Source organism: Bos mutus, chromosome 11 (assembly GCF_027580195.1).
Source record: "Bos mutus isolate GX-2022 chromosome 11, NWIPB_WYAK_1.1, whole genome shotgun sequence".
Lineage (NCBI taxonomy): Eukaryota > Metazoa > Chordata > Mammalia > Artiodactyla > Bovidae > Bos > Bos mutus.
In genome coordinates this window covers 44,912,847-44,935,361 of record NC_091627.1, presented here as the reverse complement: position 1 = coordinate 44,935,361, position 22,515 = coordinate 44,912,847, and the positions used below count along the sequence as shown (strand labels likewise).

Sequence of the window (22,515 nt, the reverse complement as noted above, 5' to 3'; positions counted from 1 at the left end):
GACAACCTACAAATGAGATGTATTTGGAATAAAGGTAGGAAAAGCATAAAACACTGTTTCATATCTGAACGTAAAGATAAAAACACTTATTTGTACTTAGCCTTTAATCCTGTATTTATATGATACAAACCATCTGAGAATAAATTGGATTTATTAGAGGATACAGATCAGTGTTCTCCACCAATTTTTTAAAAAAATTTTCATCAATGAACTTTCTGAAAGTATACTAGCTGAATGAACTAAAACATATTATACCCAATATATTATATAAAGTAATATGTGATAATGAAGATTAGCAAAAACATTTCTACAGCTATATTTCTAAAGCACACAGTTAATTAATTTGCATTAATTTGGGTTACATAAAGAGCCATTAATGTTATAAAAATTACTGATAAAAACATGTAGTAGGAATTTGAGAAATGTTTTACATTGTTCCCAGCAAAAAGAAGTTATTGAATGTTTTATATATTTTTTTTTACTTCCATATCCCTGGCTGTGCAAGCAGTAACCACAGTAGATCGACACAATTACAGGAGAATCTGGAGAACTGCCAAGAAATCACATTGTTATCATTTACTCATGAGAATGTATGTATTATTTGTGGTTTAAAGAAACAAGTGAAAAAAGATATCTCAGCAACATGAACACTTTTGGAGGTCTCCTTTTAATTCTAATGGAGGACCACCAAAATGACAAAATCATCACAGCCACTATTTTATTTGCAGAATCAATGAAGGGGTCAATTATTAGACATGTAAAAATGGAACCTCTTCCACAGGAACACTTCCTTAGCATCATGATCCTACAAGGAAGAAGAATGGCATACTCATAACCCTATCCCCAGCTTATCATTATCAGGAATACTACTAATGATAGCCACACTGCAGAGTGCTTTTCTCTAAGAAATTGTGTCTGCATTATTCAGAGATACTAGTGAGCACACACAGCAGAAGGGTTTCTATAATCTTACCTCTGTCCTTTCCACTAGACCACACTTTCCTTTGATTATTCAATTTAAGATATGGAAAATTTTCAATCTCTAATGATAATGCAATCTGTTTCTTTTAATTTATTTAATTGGAGGCTAACTACTTTACAATATTGTATTGGTTTTGCCATACATGCAATTTGTTTCTTAGACCTTTTTTTTCACCTTGAATTAAAGTGCAGTCTTAAAACTTTAGGAGTCAGCACACTATAGTGCAAAGAAAATGGGTTCAAATTTCAGCTCAGTCATTTTGGGGCTGTTCCTCAGTATCTCATTGGTGGGCATGTTCATCAGTATCTCAGCTTCAATTTCCTTATCTATAAAACAGAAATAACTATATCTTACAAGGAACAGTTGTTTTAATTAAATTATATAGGTAGGCTGGTACAGCGAAGAGCCTTTTAAGGATTAATAAATGTCAGTATGCTACCTTTTCAATAATTGGCTTAAAGTCTTTATGTGCTTTGTAGCAATTATATACTAACTGTGATATCACTTTACAGTATTCAGATTTATCTGGTATTTTTGGCATTGATTTTTTATTTTTAGAAATACTGCTCAAACTCTCTCAGAAGTTAGTATTCATAGACTTTGGTAACAAAGAATGTCCTAAGAGCCAAAGAACAGATTTTGTTTTTGTTTTTGTACTAGGTGGCTGTGCTGACAAATTGGGGTTATTTATTCAAAATTCATGTGAAAGTGAAAAATATTTGAAATGTCAACACACCAAACAAAACACCCACCTCTTTTGAAAATATGTTCACTTTTTTAAGGAAACAGTAAAAAATACTCAAGAATACTAACAATTGACAAAAACTTTGACATTAAATATTAGTTAAAACTTGTATTGGTCCCAGGGGTTGTAACTATGCTATTACAAGCAATTACTTGTGTTTTCAAGTCCCTAGTGGTAATAATTAGTCTACCTGTTGACACACTATTTCTCCTGCCCACTGTTAATGCAGGCAATTGATTTGCACATGGGGGTAATTACCATCACTGATGGTGTCTGAGATGAGCTTCCCCACCAGGCTTCTGTCAATCACCACCTTCTCCAGCTGCGGCCCAGAAAGGCTTAGGGACACCAGCACACCTGAACCAAAGAGGAGCTAAAAACAGGTAAAGAGAGAGAGGGGGAGGCAGATATACCAAGAATCAGAATCTTTTAAAAATTTCTCCCCAAATGTACAACTTATACAGATATGTACATGTATATCTATACCGTGGAATTATAAAGAGTTCTTTGAAAAACAATCACTGACATTATGAGTAAAAAAATACAGGTGGTTAAATGGTGGAACACAGTAAGTGCACTGATCAGTGCTATATGAAGAAACCGAATTTAGTCCATGTTTATTAGAAGTGTAATCTTTTAATTACTTGGAAAATAACCATGTTTATGAAAAAACTTCCTTGTGCTGCATTCAGAGATGTGATGTGTCTTACTGAAATGTTTTCAAAGATTACTATTTATATTAGTAATTAAAAGAAGATTTCTTAACATTTGAATAGGGATTGCTACATAGTAAACAGCAATCATCATTACAATGTTAACACCAAGTATTATGATGTATCTGGAATTTAAACTCCTTGAAATAAAGATCATGTCTAAAATATTAAAATACATGTAAATCCAAGGCAATTAAAGCACAATGTTAAACGTTAAAATTCATAAATAAGTACCACACACCAGAAATAACTTCTCAAGGAGAGATAAACACAGTAAAGTACACAGGCTTTATTAATATTACTGTTCACCCAACCACCCAACAAAAGATGTCTGGATATCACCATTATGGTTTTATACTGCTCCTTTTCATTTGTGGAAGTATAATTCATTCATCTCCAAATGTTTAAAACTTCTGAAAGGACTATGCATATGTGTATGCTTGTTATCTATGAGATTATGAAATATCAACATTGGAAGAAATTGTTTCACCTTCAAGGCAACAGACTCAAAGCAGATGAATCATGTAATAGCATATGGTATAAGAAAAAAAAAACCAATTGTCAGTAAACTAATCACAAACATGCTAGCCAAATCCAAAGACAACTATGATTTTAAACAAAACAGGGGAATTCCCCACCTACCTAGGCATCATGTCCCAGCTAGAGAGCATGATTCTGTGACAAGACATACTGGGACATGTGTGAACAATGAGCAGCATGAGGGACCAGGTGATTATTATATTTAAAAAAGACAACTATTCCCTACTGTCTAACAGATTCCAGGCATATGAACCAGAAAAGAAACTGAAGGGCCCCATGTGATTAAGTTCAGTTCAGTTCAGTCGCTCAGTCGTGTCCAACTCTTTGTGACCCCATGAATCACAGCACGCCAGGCCTCCCTGTCCATCACCAACTCCCAGAGTTCACTCAAACTCATCATGTGATTAAAGGAACTGTCAGTTTCACGTTAATTTACCCCAAAGGGGCCAGAAGGCAGGGGAAAGGAGAACTTAACTGTATTGGTATGGGAGACTAATAAGAGAAGGTGAAGGCACGTTTGTTCCAAGAATTTCAAACTACTTCATAAATTAATTAATCTCTACTGAATTATGAATTACATCCAGCCACGCCATATACTTGATGACTAACACTGATATTTTCCTTTTAGGGATTACCCCCATAACAATATAACATGTGGTCTTTACCCCTACATTCTCCCTTCTCAAGCAGGCAATTTTAGGGTCATCTTTCATATATAGTTCTCCCCCTTATAATAGTTTTTCCTCCTCTCGTTTATTCAGTCTCTTCCTCATTTATTCAGAAAAGTGAAGCTGCTCAGTCATGTCCGACTCTTTGAGACTCCATGGACTGTAGCCTACCAGGCTCCTCCATCCATGGGGTTTTCCAGGCAAGAATACTGGAGTGGGTTGCCATTTATTCAGAGCACCTCTAAAATTTGTCCTTTTCTATTTATTTTTATCTACTACAATTTTACACCCATACTCTTAAGCAACTCTTTTCTTCATTATCTACTATTAGTTCCTAATGGATACTAGCTAGGCCACTTTTATCTTTATATCTTAAAGATATATCTCTTTATATCTTTAAGCTATATCTTAAAGATATATCTCTTTATATCTTTCTATATTTAAAGATATATCTCTTTATATCTTTAAGCTATATCTTAAAGATATATCTCTTTATATCTTTAAGCTATATTTAAAGATATATCTCTTTATATCTTTAAGCTATATCTTAAAGCTATATCTCTTTATATCTTTAAGCTATATCTTAAAGATATATCTCTTTATATCTTTCTATCTTATCTAGTGCCTAGAACAATGTCAGACACATAGGAGGTGCTAACTAAATGCTTAGAGAAAGATTATAATTAATTCATGATAAGATTAAATAATTTCCAGTTATTAATAATAACTTATTCCTTAAGTTATTAAGGAAATCTGGTCTCATTTTCCACTCCCACATGACATGGAAGTTCCTTCTTTAGCATCTCTGCAGGCATCCTTCAAGGATCCAGCCATGCTTGAATACTGCCAGTAACTAGAAGCTGCTTTAAACAGATAACTAATGAAGAAGTAAAAAGGTCTCCTTTAGGAGACAACATTTGAGTACAGATCCAAATGAAGTGAAAGAACAAGTCATATGATTACTTGAAGATAGGGAATTTGAGGCTTAGAATGGTAAATGCAAAAACTCGTGAGGTCAGAATGTGCCTGGGAAAACTGACAAAAGGTAGGCCAGTGTGCCTTGAAGGGTGAGGAGTGAGTGAGAGGGATGTCAGAGGATGGAGTCAGCAAGGTAGTCAGGGGACCTTGTTGAGGAAAAGCCATAGGGTTTTAAGCAGCAGTGAATTATAATTTATATTTTAAGGAAGGATCAGGGCAAAAGTAGAAGCAGGGAGACCATTAGGAGGCTACTGCAGTGGCCTGGATGAGAGATGATGATGGCTTGAACTCAATGGCAATGCTAGAGGAAATAGTACATGGATATATTTGAGACGTATTTTAAAGGGGAGCAAGTGGGGCTTGCTGAAGAATTGGATGTAGAAGACAAGAGAAAAACTCAAAGGTTTTTGGGCTGAGCAACTTGGTTTACTGAGATGGGGAACACTTGAGGAGAGGTAAATTTAGATTGGGAGAATCAAAAGTTTGGTGTGGACATGTTAAGTTTAAGGTGTCTATGGACATATAAGTAGAGATATCAAATAGTCTGAAGTCTAGGGTGAAGTGGGGGCTGGAGATTATATTTGGGAGTCATCAACAATGTATGGTAGTGTTTAAAGTCTTGGAACAGAATAGTGAAAGTCGCTCAGTCGTGTCCAACTCTTTGCAACCCCATGGACTATACAGTCCATAGAATTCTCCAGGCCAGAATACTGGAGTGGGTAGCCTTTCCCTTCTCCAGGGGATCTTCCCAACCCAGGGATCAAACCGAGGTGTCCCACATTGCAGCTGGATTCTTTACCAGCTGAGCCTCAAGAGAAGCCCAAGAATACTGGACCGGGTAGCCTACCCCTTCTCCAGTGGATCTTCCCAACCCAGGAATCGAACCGGGGTCTCCTGCATTGCAGGCGGATCCTTTACCAGCTGAGCTAAAAAGAGTGAAGAGGTCATAAGGGTGGAGACCTAATCTAATTAACCTGGTGTCCTTACACAGAAGACGACACACCAGCGGGCTCTCTTTCCATGTGCACACATAAGGAAAAGGCCAAATGGCAACGAAGAAGACAGTTGTTTATGAATCAGGAAGAGAGGTCTCACCAGAGCCCAGCCCTCACAGCAACCTGGTCTTGGACTTCATACTTCTAGAACTGTGAGAAAATAAATTTGTTGTTTAAAAAAAAAAAAAAAAAAGGAGAAAGAGGCCTAACAACTGAGCTCTGGGACATTTCAATCTTTAGATGTGTTATAAGATCAGGTTAGCCCTCTTATTGACACCTAGTTGGGGTACTTATTAGGATTAAGGTATGTCTATCATTTCTGATTTCCAAATGTCATGTGTTCTAGAAGTAGCCCTAACACCAGATTTTGGAATAAGAGGGTATAAGCAAATTAATAAGTTAATTAATACATTTTTATAAAAACAATCTATAGGGAAGCATAAGTTTCCAAGTACTGGTGCCAAAGATATTTCTGGATATGGTAATGGCGATAACCAGAATTAGGGGGAAAAAATAGTATGAGTCTCAGGAAAAGAATATGCTAGCCCAGACAGGAAAGTATCTCTCCCTGTTTCCCCAAAAAGTTAGTTCTTAAGCCCTCCAAAATGGAAAAAGCCTATTTTAAGATTTGGCAGGACAAGAAGGAAAAAGGGCACCAAGATATCCAATTTCAAGGAATCAGAGAATCCAGCAGTCCAAAAAATTAAAAAAGAGCAGACAAAGAAGCAAAGGGAGATACCTCTGGAGCAGATCTGAGCTTGAGAAGAGATCCACAGAATGAATAAATAAGAGCGCCTATGGGATTTCCCAAAACTCTGCCAATTTTTTTTTATATATTTTATTTTTTAACTTTACAATATTGTATTGGTTTTGCCATATATCAACATGAATCCGCCACAGGTATACACATGTTCCCCATCCTGAACCCTCCTCCCTCCTCCCTCCCCATACCATCCCTCTGGGTTGTCCCAGTGCGCCAGCCCCAAGCATCCAGTATTGTGCATCAAACCTGGACTGGCAACTCTGCCAATTTTAATGTAATTCCCTGTGTAGAAGATGACTAAGGCAAAATAGGAACTGAAACTTTCATTTCCCCTGATACCCTTCCAGACAGAAGTACCTTCCTTGCTAGTTATGCTCTGACCATTATTTCTTTCTATTGTCTACATAACTTTTTCCTTCTCATGTTTTTAAAATAAGCTCATACCAGAGAGGTCTGTCTTTTTTTAAGAAACTAGGAAATGATCCCCATGATCTTCAGATGATTCCTCAAATTGGTTTCTCTTAACCTTATTTTGAATACTTAATTAGAAGTGAAATGGCACTGGGAGAAGAAAGAAATTTTTACCAGCTGACATCATTAAGCAAAACAAAAACATAAGCAGAAACAAGAATCCAAGTTTCATTCACTCAGTGGATCAAAAATATGTGAGTGCCTCCTATATATGCCAAGTATATAGACAGGGATATGATGATGAATGATCTAGGCAAGTATTGGTAAAATGTGTGTAGAATATAGCAGAAGATTTCATCTCAGAGAAGTGGAGGTTTTGGTTAAGATAGATGACTGCTTCCTAGAAGAGGTAGTTTAGTAGCCATAAAGAGAAGTACATCATACATCATGTATTGACCAATGCATCATAGTCTCTGAAGAAGAACCGGTGCAGTAAGTAACTGTGAATGAGCTCTTTTATAATAGTGATCACAAACAATTCAACTGAATTCAGTATTCTCACTGGCTATGGAAACTCTTCCCAAATCCATGTGATGATTGTCATATCTGAGAGAAGTGAAAAGTAAAGAAAGGCATACAGAATCAGTACTAAAAATCAACCCTGGGTTATAGGTTTAATCCACCCTTTGAGAGTGAAGTCACGGACAGGTAGCCAAGACTGATCCCATGAAATCATCAGGTGACATGTGGGAGACAACAGGTGCTAAACACTACAATCCCGAGAGGTAACAAATTAGTATGACCATTGGAGTAAATTCTAGGGTTGAAGCAAATACTTATTAAAGTATTATAAACCACTCCTCAGGAGGCCCAGTGAGTTTGTATCAGGATGGTACCTGACGCCTCCCTCAACCTTGACCCCCTATCCAATCCATGGGATAACTTCTGGAGAAATTCAGAACTATAGACAGGCAAACCATTTTACATTAAGGAAATCTATAATGAAGGGTAGAGTCACTGATCATTTTAACAGATAACCTGCTGGAAGAGAGATAACATGTTTTCTGTAATTTATTCCTTCATTCAGCAAACATTTATTGCGTAGAGAGAAATCATGCCTGACTAATCCATTAAAGTAGAGAGACATAAGTGAATGCAGTTAAGACAAGGATAAGAAAAAAATTTTAATTGACTCACTATAGGGAACTGACTAAAGCACAAGAAACAAAAGGACAAGAAACATGTATTCTTCTGGATAGAGAGGTGCTAACAATGGGGCTTCCCAAAGATTTGTGTGATGTTATGCAATATAGGGAACAGATACATTCCTGGAAATTTGCCTGCTAAATCTATTGCAAATTACAAAATCTCATTTTTGTCACTTATTCTCATAAAATGAGCGATGCTACACTTTAATCCCTAACATAATTTTAAATCCAACTCTTATATATATACATATACACACATACATAAAATAATTACATACAATAAAAGTGAGAAAATATTTATAATATTTTATGAAATTCACAAAAGAACATGGTTCAAAGGTAAATCTTGTATTTGCCCATAGTTTTAAAGATCTCAAGGATAAAAGCAGTGGTAAGAAGTGAGTAGGATAGCACATTACTTTTGTACAAAATTTTACAGTTTACAGAGGACTTTAATATACACTCTCTAATTCATATAAAATGTCAGTACAACTCTGGTACATTGTAAATATGTAAATTAAAAAACAGTAATAACATTAATCCTCATACTAATTCATAATCAGGAGGGTAAAGCAACTAACCAAAGTGAAAGTGTTAATCACTCAGTCATGTCCAGTTCTTTGCAGCCCATGGACTATAGCCCACCAGGCTCCTCTATCCATGGAATTCTCCAAGCAAGAATACTGGAGTTGGTATCCATTTCCTCCTCCAGGGGATCTTCCCTACCATAGATCAAACCTGGGTCTCCTGCACTGCAAGCAGATTCTTTACCATCTGAGCCACCTAATCAAAGGTCTCATCATTTGTGGAGAAATAGAGATCAAGACATAGGACAAATCCTGTGTTCTTTCCCCCACTGCTTAGGAACTAATATCCTTTTACTTTCAGTCAGGTGATTTCCATGTAGTACCTATCTGGTTTTCTTCTCTTTAGCTCCTTCTTCAGTCTAAACCCGCTTTCCTCTAAACCAGTCGTTCTCGAGTGGAGGTGATTTTGATCCCAAGGGGACATTTGATCCCGAGGGGACATTTTGATCTGGAGACACTGTGGTTGTCACACCTCTATGTGTTAGCCACATCCATGGACGCTCACCTGAACAAAGTGCTTGTAAATGAATTTCTATGGAGGCAAAGGTGTTTTCCTTGTCTTCCAACAAACAGATGATTTGGGAGATCCTCAAAGTCTAATCAACACTTTTCTCACAGAAAGAAAAGGTAATGAATGAGGACCAGGTCAGAGATCTTAAATGAAATAGTGGGCAGTGCATAGTTCAGATCAGAGCCTGGAGGAAACCTTACCAAATATCTGTAACCCCATTCAGGGCTATGACTCTGATGACTAATGCCAGCTGTCAGGAAAGAAAAAGCCCAAGGGCAAGTCAGAGCTCTAGCCATAGCCTGATAGAAATATCCTGTAAGAACACCTCGGCTCACCAATCAGCCTTATCTATAATTTAATCTCTTGAGTAATTCATCCATCAGGTGGGAATGCCCCAAGCAAATGAGCAAAGTCTATGATGCCAGATATATTTCATATTGTAAGTAAATAAATTACCATGCCAGTTGATACATCAGTCCCTTTTTAGTTTGGTTATTGTGAATGCTGTTACTACAAGAAAATAAATGGAGATAACATAAAAGATAGACAGGTTTAATTAATCAGAAATTTTTTGCCCTAGCCTGTGATATAGTGAAGTAGGGTGAAATTTTTTAAAAGTTGCAGACCTACATGAATAGCACCATTCCATTTTATTAGAAAAAAATAGGTGTGGTATATGCATACACATGCATAAAGAAATTGTGTAAACACAAGAAAACGCAAGAAAGAATTTGACCAAAATGTCTCAGTAAGTCCCCCGAAGAGGTGAAATTGGGAGTTGAAGGCATAAACTTTAACTTCTAGACAAAAAAGTTGTTTTTAAATTTGAATTGTGAGTAATTTTTTAACTTTTTAATATGTTGTTATTTTTCTAAAAAACATTTCAAAAACAAAGAAGCAGATCTTCAAGTATTCTGGTCACAAATAGTTTAGAGTTTTATGTTTTTATGTCATAAAATGTGTTTCTGAGAAGCCTGGTAGGCTGCAGTCCATGGGGTCGCTAAGAGTCGGACACGACTGAGCGACTTCACTTTTACTTTTCACTTTCATGCACTGGAGAAGGAAATGGCAACCCACTCCTGTGTTCTTGCCTGGAGAATCCCAGGGATGGGGGAGCCTGGTGGGCTGCCGTCTATGGGGTTGCACAGAGTCGGACACGACTGAAGCGACTTAGCAGCAGCAGCAGCAGCAGCAGCAACAGCTAAAAGGATCAAGTAGGAAACTGAACTAAGACCCTCTCCTCTGCATTTTCATTTATTAAAAAATAAATGAAATAGGTGTGGTATTTTTTTTTTTATATAGTCTTATTAGATTGCTCACCCATGTCTAATTTCTTTATTCACTAAAAAGATTATAAGTAACAATTGGAAAGTATGGTATATTCAAACTATGGATTACTCTGCACCTACTAAAAATAAGAAGGGGAGATGTAGATCATTAATAGGTATGTTATATGTTGTTCTGTGAAGTTACAGAAAAATATTTACAGAAAATAATATATATAATAAATAAAATATATTTATGTACTACTATATATATATGAGCGTTTGTAAATGATGGAGGAAGGACATAAACAACTGTTGACTGTGCTTACCATGGTGAGGGTAGTCCTCTGAATCTTTATCTGCTTGTATTGCATGCCATTTAACAATGTTAAGGAATCATCTTATTATTTTAAAATTAAACCCTTAAAAGTGGGAATAAAGATCACCACTAAATTCTTGTAAAATTCCTTTGGTTTGAGAATACTATTTTTAATTTTCACCTTTACCCAGCAGATTTCAAATTCACAGGTAAATTGTGCCAATACTCCTTCAATTTCTCTCAGATCTACCATTTTTAATATAACTCCTTGTCCACCCTCTTTTTGCCAGGACAACACTCAACAGATGCCCTTGACACCTTCCACTTCTCCTTCCCCACAGTATATACTAATACAGTATAAATGTAAAAGAGTATTTCCCAAAGCTTCCTCCACAAAATAGTGATCTTTGAAGATATTCCAAAGTAAGCTTGGAAACATTATATATATGACAGTCTCTTCTTGGGACTGATAATAGTACTTAGTAAGTAAATTTAAACACACACATACACACACACACTCACACTTAATGTACAATAGGATATTATGGTAGCTTTAAGGATAGCAAGATTTTTTTAGGATTAGTATTGTTAAATTGTTACTACAATGGAACTTGCATTCAAATTGATGAGGCAGATAGTAATTAGATGGTCACACAGTAAGTGTAAAAGTGCAGTGAGTATCAGGGAGTCCGTGGTATAACAGCACATAATAGGGAATAGAGCTCATCAGGGAAGGCTTCCTGAGAACGTAGTAACTCAGTGTCAGAGACCTAAGGATAAGAATGTGTTACCTCCGTGAAAGGAGGAGCAAAGGGCATTCAAGGCAGAGCTAAGAACAGTTTGTGCAAGGGCCTCAAAGCAATAGAAAGCCTACAGAGCATAAGCAATGGACAGAAGCCTGGTACGGCTGTGGCACTGAAATTAGAAAAGAATTTGGTAATAGATGCAATTAAAAAGATAGGTAGGTTGGGACCAGTTCAGTTTAGCCTTTAAGAACAGTGTCATGCTATAATTTTTTAAACTGAATTTACTGATTTAATTTTTGGAAGAGGTAACACATCCTTGTAGTTCCAAAAGAAAATGACAACAAATTATACAGAGGTATACAATTTCCCACCTTTGTATCCCTCCTACCTCTTCTCCCCTACCCTGCCCTAGTTCACCAGTTTCCAGTTTCTATCTATTCTCCAGAGTTACAGAAGGGTTTGAAGCTGGGAAGTAACAGATTTGCTTTTAAAAAATCATTTTGGCTACAGGGTGGAGGACAGACTGGTGGGAGCAGGTAGAACAGTGAAGATGAAGACATGCCGAAGTAGTCAAGAGGGAGAGGGAGAGAGGTGGGTAGAGTTATGAGGGAAAGGATAGAGACCCTCTTGTGGAGGAGAGTGACTTAGGAGATAAAACCCACTAGAATCAGAGATTAGTTGAATATGTGGCAAGGGGAGGAAGGAGAGATGGGTAAAGAAGAAGTTAATTTCAAGGACAAACAGGTGGCTTCCAGGTTTCTATAAATAAATGGAAGACAGGCTGTTTACTGAGATTGAAGTGGTAGAAGAGGAACAGGAAGAGGGCTCTGAATTTCATTTTAGAGATACTGTGTTGGAAACATCTTTGAGGCACCAAAGGAGAGATATCAAGTAGGTAACTGGATTAATGACTGTGGAGCACAGGGGCAAGGCCTGAGCTCTAGAGAGAAGAGGCACTGAAGCTATAAATATAAGTTGGATATGCCAGGAGTTCAGAGTAAAGAGGAGAGGACATTCAAGGGCAGGAGAAAGAAGCACAGGCCTGAAAAGAACACAGAGAAGAATGCTGGAGAGGTAGGAAGAATATTAGAAAAGCGCATGGAGAATTAATACAAAAAAGTATTTCAGGAAAACTGGTGTGGCAGGTAGTATTGAATCCCCTTGTGTATTTAAGATTATGCCTTAAAAAAAAAAAGTCACTAAATTGGATTTAGTGATAACAGAGGGTTTTTTGTAACCTCAGTGCTAAAAGGTTTTCAGTGTAATCAGGAGAAAAGTATGGCTGAAGTTGGTTAAATGCTGAGTGAGCAATAGAGAAATGGAGACTTTAAACAGAAATTCTTTTGAGAAACTTGATTCTGAAGAAAAGGGATAAGACATGGTGGTATCTGAGATGAATGTTTTGTTTTGTTTTGTTTTGTTTTGCTTTAATAGAAAAGAGTTTAAGTTGATCAGGAATCTCAACAGATTCCATATGGTCAAATCAATTTTGAAAAAGAAGAACAAAGTTCTCATACTTCCTGATTTCAAGACACAGCACAAAGACACAATAATCAAAACAGTGTGGCATTGTCAAAAGACAGAGCTACAGACCACGGAACAGAGTACAGGCCTAGAAACACACTCTCCCGAGTATGGTCAAAGGGTCTTCAACAAGAGTGCTGAGACCATGCAATGAGGAAAGAACAGTCTCTTCAACAAATGGTGCTGGGAAAACCGGATATCCACATTCACAAGAGTGCAAATGGACCCTTATCTTACAGCATACACAAAAATTAACTCAAAGTGGATTAAAGACCTAGACTCACACCCAAAACGATAAAACTTCTTGAAGAAACCATAAGGGAAAAGCTTCATGACATTGGATTTGAAAATGATTTCTTAGATATGACTCTAAAAGCAAAAACAGACAAAAGTTTAAAACTTTTGTTCATCAGAGTACACAAGTAAGAGTGAAAAGGCAACCTACAGAGTGGGAGAGCATATTTGCAAATCATATAACTGACAAGGAGTTAATATCCAAAATATACTTTTAAAACTCTTAAAACTCAACAAAAAATTAACTCAATTAACAAATGGGCTAAGGACTTGACTAGACATTCCTCCAAAGATGATACACAAATGGCCAACAAGCATATGAAAAGATGTTCAACATCACTAGTCTTTAGAAAAATGCATATTAAAATGCATTTTCTATGATGAATATCATAGAAATGAGATATCATCTCATACCTACAGAATAGCAACTATCAGAAAAAATAAATAAATAAAGTGTTGGTGAAGCTATGGAGAAACTAGGACCCTTGTGCACTGCTGAAGGCACTGTAATATGGTGACCTGTGGAAAACAGTATAGAGGTTCCTCAAAAAATTCAAAATAGAACGACCATCTAATCAGCAATCCCATTCGTGGGTATATAGCTAAAATAAAGCACTGTCTCCAAGAAGTATCTGTACATCCATGCTCACCACAGTATCACAATACCCAAGAGAAGGAAGCAACACACATGTTCATCAATGGATGAACAGATAAGCAAAATGTGGGACATCCATCCAGTGGAATACTACTGAGATTTAAAAAGGAACACAATCCTGTCACATGCTACAACATGGACGAACTGTGAGGACACTATGCTGAGTAAAGCAGGCTAGTCACAGAAGGGCAGATACTGCATGGCTCCATTTACATGAGGTAGCTAAAGAAGTCAAGCTCACAGAAGCAGAGAGTACAATGGTGGCTGCCAGCGGCTGGGGACAGAGGTAGGGGAGCTGCTGTTTAAGTGTATAGAGTTTCAGTTTTGCAAAATGAAAAAGTTCTGAAGATATTTCACAACAATGTGAATATACTAAATGCCACCAAACTGTACAGTTAAAAATGTGTTAAAATGTAATTTTTGGATTTTTTTGTTACAATAAAAATTGTTTAATTTAAAAATTTAAAGTTTATTGGAAAGGTCCATTTGACAGAAAGGATAAATTTAATTATATCTAAAAAAGCAGGTATCTGTGCCAAAAACTCTTTCTAAGCATTATATATATATTAACTTAATTCTTATAATAAACATATGAGTTAGATATTTTTATCTCCATTTTATAGTTACATGAACTCTGGCACAGACAGGTGAAGTAACTTCCCCAAAGTAGCTGATAAAGCCAAGACATGATACCGAGAAAAGTGGAACAGCTTGTGCTTTCCGCCAGCATGCTGTACCTAAGAGAAGGAATAAAATCATGTGGGATTTTGAGAAGGCCAGAGGGGATGGGATCAAAATCTATGCCAGAGGATTCTAAACTTTTCCAAATCATGGCATCCTTTCTGTCTCTGAAATTTTTTTTTTAATTTTGGCTTTTTTAAAATTTGTTTTTTATTGAAGGATAATTGCTATACAAAATTTTGTTGCTTTCTGTCAAACCTCAACATGAACCAGCCATAGGTATACATATATCCCCTCCCTTTTGAACCTCCCTCCCAATCCCACCCCTCTAGGTTGATACAGAGCCCCTGTTTGAGTCTCCTGAGCCATACAGCAAATTCCTGTTGGCTATCTATTTTACATGTGGCAGTGTAACTTTCCATGTTACTCTTTCCATACATCTCACCCTCTCCTCCCCTCTCCCCATGTCCATAAGTCTATTCTCTAAGTCTGTTTCTCCACTGCTGCCCTGTAAATAAATTCTTCAGTACCATTTTTCTATACTCCATATATGTGTTAGAATACGGTATTTATCTGACTTACTTCACTCTGTATAATAGGTACTAGGTTCATCCACCTCATCAGAACTGACTCAAATGTGTTCCTTTTTATGGTTGAGTAATATTCCAGTGTGTATATACCACAACTTCTTTATCCATTCATCTGTCGATGGACAAGTCTAGGTTGCTTTCATGTTCTTCTAGCTATTGTAAATAGTGCTGTAATGAACAATGAGATACATGTGTCTTTTCCAATTTTTGTTTTCTCAGGGTATTTGCCTAGGAGTAGGACTACTGGGTCATACTGGTGGTTTCATTTCTAGTTTTTTAAGGAATCTCCATACCATCTTTCATAGTGGCTGTATCAATTTACATTCCCACCAGCAGTGCAAGAGTGTTCCCTTTTCTCCACACCCTCTCCAGCATATATTGTTTGTAGACTTTTTGATGAGGGCCATTCTGACCAGTGTGAGGTGATATCTCATTGTGGTTTTGATTTGCATTTCTCTAATAATGAGTGATGTTGAGCATCTTTTCATGTGCTTGTTAGCCATCTGTATGTCTTTGGAGAAATGTCTATTTAGGTCTTTTCCACACTTTTTGATTTGGTTGTTTTTCTGGCATTGAGTTGCATGAGCTGCTTGTATATTTTGGAAATTTATCCTTTGTCAGTTGTTTCATTTGCTTTTATTTTCTCCCAATCTGAGGATTGTCTTTTCACCTTGCTTATAGTTTCCTTTGCTGTGCGAAAGCTTTTAAGTTTAATCAGGTCCCACTTGTTTGCTTCTGTTTTTATTTCCGTTAATCTAGGGGGTGGGTCATAGGGATCTTGCTTTATGTCATTGAGTGTTCTGCCTATGTTTTCCTCTAAGAGTTTTATGGTTTCTGGTCTTAAATTGAGGTCTTTAATCCACTTTAAGTTTATCTTTGTGTATGGTGTTAAAGTTTTCTAATTTCATTCTTTTACATGTAGCTGTCCAGTTTTCCCAGCACCATTCATTGAAGAGGCTTCAGAAATTTTTATGGTGCCCTTGGTCCAAAATAAATACCAGAATTTAAACAACTAAATAAGAATTTATGTCCCAACAACTTGGTAGTCATTTGAAAACGTAACACACAAAGAATCAAAGAAAAATACCTTTACTTAATCCCTAGGAGGTGTGCACTATTAGAATTTGGGCACCACATAAATTCTCAAACTCTGGAATCAGATTGGATACACTTAATCTTGTGTTCCATGCTAATTGTTGTGTGGTACTTGCTTTTTATCACAGTTTAGTTCAGTCACTCAGTTGTGTCCGACTCTTTGCAACCCCATGAATGGCAGCATAACAGGGCTCCCTGTCTATCACCAACTCCCAGAGTTTACCCAAACTCATATCCATTGAGTCGGTAATGCCATCCGGCCATCTCATCCTCTGTCATCCCCTTCTCCTCCTGCCTCCAATCTCTCCCAACATCAGGGCCTTTTCAAATGAGTTAGCTCTTCACATCAGGTGGCCAAAATATTAGAGATTCGGCTTCAACATCAGTCCATTCAATGAACACCCAGGACTGATTTCCTTCATGATGGACTGGCTGAATCTCCTTGTAGTCCAAGGGACTCTCAAGAGTCTTCTCCAAAACCACAGTTCAAAAGCATCAATTCTTCTGCGCTCAGCTTTCTTTATAGTTCAACTCTCACATCCATACATGACTACTGGAAAAACCATAGCCTTGACTAGACAGACCTTTGTTGACAAAGTAATGCCTCTGCTTCTTAATATGCTATCTAGGTTGGGAATAACTTCCTTCCAAGGAGTAAGTGTCTTTTAATTACATGGCTGCAATCACCATCTGCAGTGATTTTGGAGCCCCCCAGAATAAAGTCAGCCACTGTTTCCCCATCTATTTGCCATGAAGTGATGGCACTGGAGGCCATGATTTTAGTTTTCTGAATGTTGAGCTTTAAACTAACTTTTCAACTCTCCTCTTTCGCTTTCATCAAGAGGCTCTTTAATTCTTCTGCACTTTCTGCCATAAGGGTGGTATCATCTGCATATCTGAGGTTATTGATATTTCTCCCTGCAATCTTGATTCCAGCTTGAGCTTCCTCCAGCCCAGCGTTTCTCATGATGTACTCTGCATATAAATTAAATAAGCAGGGTGACAATATACAGCCTTGACGTACTCCTTTTCCTATTTAGAACCAGTCTGTTTTTCCATGTCCAGTTCTAACTTGCTTCCTGACTTGCATACAGGTTTCTCAAAAGGCAGGTCAGGTGTTCTGGTATTCCCATCTCTTTCAGAATTTTTCAGTTTGTTGTGATCCACACAAAGGCTCTGGCATAGCCAATAAAGCAGAAATAGATGTTTTTCTGAAACTCTCTTGCTTTTTCGATGATCCATTGGATGATGGTAATTTGATCTCTGGTTCCTCTGCCTTTTCTAAAACCAGCTTGAACATCTGGAAGTTCACGGTTCACATATTGCTGAACCCTGACTTGGAGAATGTTGAGCATTACTTTACTAGCGTGTGAGATGAGTGCAATTGTGTGGTAGTTTGAGCATTCTTTGGCATTGCCTTTCTTTGGGATTGGAATGAAAACTGACCTTTTCCAGTCCTGTGGCCACTGCTGAGTTTTCCAAATTTGATGGCATATTGAGTGGAGCACTTTCACAGCATCACCTTTTAGGATCTGAAATAGCTCAACTGGAATTCCATCACCTCCACTAGCTTTGTTCATAGTGACACTTCCTAAAGCCCACTTGACCTCACATTCCAGGATGTCTGGCTCTAGGTGAGTGTTCACACCATCATGATTATCTGGGTCATGAAGATCTTTTTTGTATAGTTCTTCTGTGTATTTCTGCCACCTCTTCCTAATATCTTCTGTTTCTGTTAGGTCCCTACCATTTCTATCCTTTATTGAGCCAATCTTTGCATGAAATATTCCCTTGGTATCTCTAATTTTCTTGAAAAGACCTCTAGTCTTTCCCATTCTACTGTTTTCCTCTATTTCTTTGCATTGATCACTGAGGAAGGCTTTTTTATCTCTCCTTGCTATTCTTTGGAACTCTGCATTCAAATGGTTATATCTTTCCCTTTCTCCTTTGTTTTGGCTTCTCCTCTTTTCACAGCTATTCATAAGGCCTCCTCAAGACAGCCACTTTGCTTTTTTGCATTTCTTTTTCTTGGGGATGGTCTTGATCCCTGTCTCCTGTACAATAACTTGAACCTCTGTCCATAGTTCATCAGGCACTCTGTCTATCAGAGCTAGTCCCTTAAATCTATTTCTCACTTCCACTGTATAATCATAAGGGATTTGATTTAGGTCATACCTGAATGATCTAGTGGTTTTCCCCACTTTCTTCAATTTAAGTCTGAATTTGGCAACAAGGAGTTCATGATCTGAGCCACAGTCAGCTCCTCATCTTGTTTTTGCTGACTGTATAGAGCTTCTCCAGCTTTGGCTGCAAAGAATATAATCAATCTGATTTCAGTATTGACCATCTGGTGATGTCCATGTGTAGAGTCTTCTCTTGTGCTGTTGGAAGAGGGTGTTTGCTATGACCGGTGCGTTCTCTTGGCAAAACTCTATTAATCTTTGCCCGCTTCATTCTGTATTCCAAGGCCAAATCTGCCTGTTACTTCAGGTGTTTTTTCACTTGCTACTTTGCATTCCAGTCCCCTATAATGAAAAGGACATCTTTTTTGGGTGTTAGTTCTAAAAGGTCTTGTAGGTCTTCATAGAACCGTTCAACTTCAGCTTCTTTAGTGTTACTGGTCGGGGCATAGACTTGGATTACCATGATATTGAATGGTTTGCTTTGGAAACAAACAGAGATCATTCTGTCATTTTTGAGACTGCATCCAAGTACTGCATTTTGCACTCTTTTGTTGACTATGATGGCTACTCTATTTCTTCTTTGGATTCCTGCCCACAGTAGTAGATATAATGGTTATCTGAGTTAAATTCACAGCAAGCTCTAAAAAGCCAGCTTCATACATATATGACACCCTCAAAAGGAATGTATTGTGTTCTAACGTTTAAAATCTGCTCTACCTGGAGCTACTTATGTGTGCAGTATCCAATAGAAGTCTTGTGTTTTTCTTGAAATTTTAAAATATCCTGCAGGATTCCTGTGAATTCACTATAATCCCCAGGGTGCCTCAGTGTACATACTGAGAACTGTGGGTCTAGGTAGAATGCTTGGCTTCAGACAGGACCAGGGATTGTTCTCCTATTATGGCAGAAGGAGGGATACAGATACTGAGAGATTACATGTGTTTGGCACACAGTGGTAACTGGGATCTCACAATTTAACCTAGGATTCTACTTAGACCAAGGAGAATACCAAATGATAGGTACTCCATTGTGAACAGTTGCTGTGGTCTTATATACAACACTATTTTATGAGAAGTATAGTTACAGCTGCTTTTAATTTCATAGTCACTTAAGTATATTGTATAAATACTATCTAGTAGTTTAATTTTTTTAACTTTATTTTGAAAAACAACAGGTATAAATCACAATTTGGCAAAAGCACTTGATGTGTTTTCTCTATCAGTTATTTTGGCATATATATAACATAATATTCTCAAATATCATGAATGTAAAGTTGATGGGCTCTCACACCCAATGTTAAATACTTACTTTATATGTATATTTCTAATTCGTACATTCCAAATTGTGCATCTAATACAAAGTTCTAAATCTGAAGTCATATTTTAAGTTTCTGTATAAAAACTCAGTACACGTACTCAAATATAATGCATTAAAAGTCTTCTCATTAGCTCCCTATTGATATAAAATGTCACTCTCCTTACACAAGAGAGGCATTAGATTATTCAGAATTATTATTCAGATTTTGAACTCATTTAGATTTACACATATTTAATATTAACTATAAATGGACGTAAATGCAAGTGTTAGCTGCTTAGTCGTGTCCAACTGTGACCCCATGGACGGTAGCCTGCCAGGTTCCTATGTCCGTGGGATTCTCCAGGCAAAAGTACTTCCCCTTCTCCAGGGGATCTTCTAGATCCAGGGATAGAACCCAGATCTCTTGCACTGCAGGCAGATTCTTTACCATCTGAGCCACCAGGGAAGCCCATAACTGGATATATGAAGGAAATTCATAGTCCTGAACTGGCTTTTCCTTTGTGGCAAAATAACTTGGCACTTCCAAAAACATTAATATACTCAAATGCCAAAGGCGGAGGCAGGGAATTATGACTTTCTTTAAAAGAAATGTTTTTAAATGAAAACAATTAATAAAAGAGAAGAAAAAGACCATTTATGAAAAGAATAGGAAGGAAATATTGATTGATAATACAAAGATAAATTGTTAAGAAGATCAAAATTTTCTTTCTGTCATAATCAGGTTACAAAACTGAGCTCATATATTACTATTTAAGAGTAAATAGTTAATGTAAATGTAAATTATCATAGGTCATTAAACTTTGGATTCAGTCAGTCAAGATACACTGTAAATTTTCCATTTATTGTGGAAAGGAATAATTTTTCTTTTGCCTAAGAAAGTAATTATTAGGGCATGATATTAAGATCACTAAGGTACAGTATTGTGTTTATACAAAAATATAGGTATACACTCTTGATGGCCATGGTTGTGCATCACTCAGAGCTCCTTAAGGATGAACGAAGGCTGGGAGCACAGCTGACTGACAAAGTCCAAATATTTCCCAGGTGGCTACTAGCCAATGACCGAGCATGTTGTGGTACTAGTCCAACAGGGGACTCCTCTAATGAGCAGGTTTGGTTAAGGAACTCTCCTGTGGCTGAAGCTTTCTGAGCAACATGCTGCAGTCTGAACCTCTTTATAATCCAGTCCCTTCTTCTCCTTCCTTAGGGTTCAGACCAGCATCACCATCAAAAGGATCTCCCACCTGATTCCTTCCCATCTCCCCATCAATCACTTGCAGTTCTAGTACTATCCTGACATCTGCTTCACAGAAGCACACTGGGCATGTTTAAAAACTATTTCAATTGAAAAAATAACACACATAAATTGTTAAAATGTCAAAGAATACTTGGAATTAAAGCAGCTGTTAACTGTCTTTATTCCATCACAGCCTCTCAACCCATGCTCAAAAATAACCAACCAACTGTTGGTCATTTCTCCTGATTCTAGCATTGTACTTCCAAATATGTATGTCACTTAGAGTTGCATTCAGAAACCTAAAAAAAAAAAAAAAGTAACAGAAATCTTCTAAAAAGTCATTACTTAACCAAACAGAAGTTTTCTTTTCCTCACGGAACAAGAAAGATGGCGTTAGGCTATCCATGGGTAAAAAGACAGCTCCATGACATCTACAGGTACCAGGCACCTACTTTTCATCCCCTCTCCCTTTATTAAGTGGCTCTTGGTCAACATTACTCCAGCGATTAATTTTTCCTTTTCAGAACCAATTTTCCTACTCCTATTAGCTTACCAACAGAAAGAGAAGTTCTTTCTTACATCTAAAAGAGTAACAAAAACCTCTTTTAACCCCAACTCTCTCACAAGTACTATCCTATTTCTCCAATTTCCTTTATAAAATTATCTTTTCTAATGTTATAAACCCCTAATTTCTATCCTCCCATTTTCCTTAAATACATTCCAGTCAGGCTTCCACCCATACCATCTACTGAACCTGCTCTTATCTAGGTCACCAATGACCTCCCTGCTCCTTCTAATGGTCATCTCAGCCAACCTGTTACTGGTATGTTACATACCTCAAAAGCTTTCTTCCAGAAATCTCATTTCCAGGACACAACATTCCCTTCAGGTGCTCCACCTCTTTGGCTACTCTTTATTAGTCTCCTTTCTCCATCTCTCCTTTTCTCTCTCTCTCTCTCTCCAATCCCCAAAGCCGGAGGACCCCAGAACTCAGCAGTTCCGCCTCCTCTAGTTCTGTCTACATTCATTCCCTGGCATTCTTCACTGAATTCCTGGCTTTAATACCAACTGCACTGCTGTCTCCCAGATTTCTATCGCCAGCCCAAGCTTTTCTCTAAACTACAGATTCGTTTACCCAATTGTCTTCTCTACTTGAATATCTAATAGGCATTTCAAACACTGATGTCCAAAACTGAACTCTTGATATTCCCCTCAATAATGCCTCTTCTCAATCTTCACCAACTCAGTGAATGTCCCTTCTTCTAATTGCTCAGGAATTTTTATTCTCCACATTTGACCATCAGCAGAATCTGGCCACTTCTCACCACTTAACTGCTCCATCCAGTCAAAACCACGGTTATGTCTCACCTGGACTATGGCAACAGCCTTATAATTGATGGCCCTGATTTGTCCTTTGCTTCCTTCAATTTGTTCCCATCAAAAGTGCCAGTTACCCAGTTAAAAAGTATATCAGATCGAGTCCCTTCTGTGCTCAAAACCCCTCAAGA

General features: G+C 37.4%; 1 protein-coding gene across 4 annotated transcripts in view; it reads right to left on the bottom strand.

The window, feature by feature from the left end:
* WDPCP (WD repeat containing planar cell polarity effector) overlaps positions 1-22,515 on the bottom strand; it is a 312,142-nt gene that overhangs the window by 161,795 nt on the left and 127,832 nt on the right. For all 4 annotated transcript variants that reach the window (XR_011466041.1, XM_070379381.1, XM_070379382.1 and 1 more), the window contains exon 7: positions 1,986-2,100. Coding sequence is in view for 3 of the 4 variants with exons in the window: in XM_070379381.1 (XP_070235482.1) it covers positions 1,986-2,100 (115 nt within the window). In the remaining variant the exon portion in view is untranslated. The remainder of the gene's footprint in view (positions 1-1,985; positions 2,101-22,515) is intronic.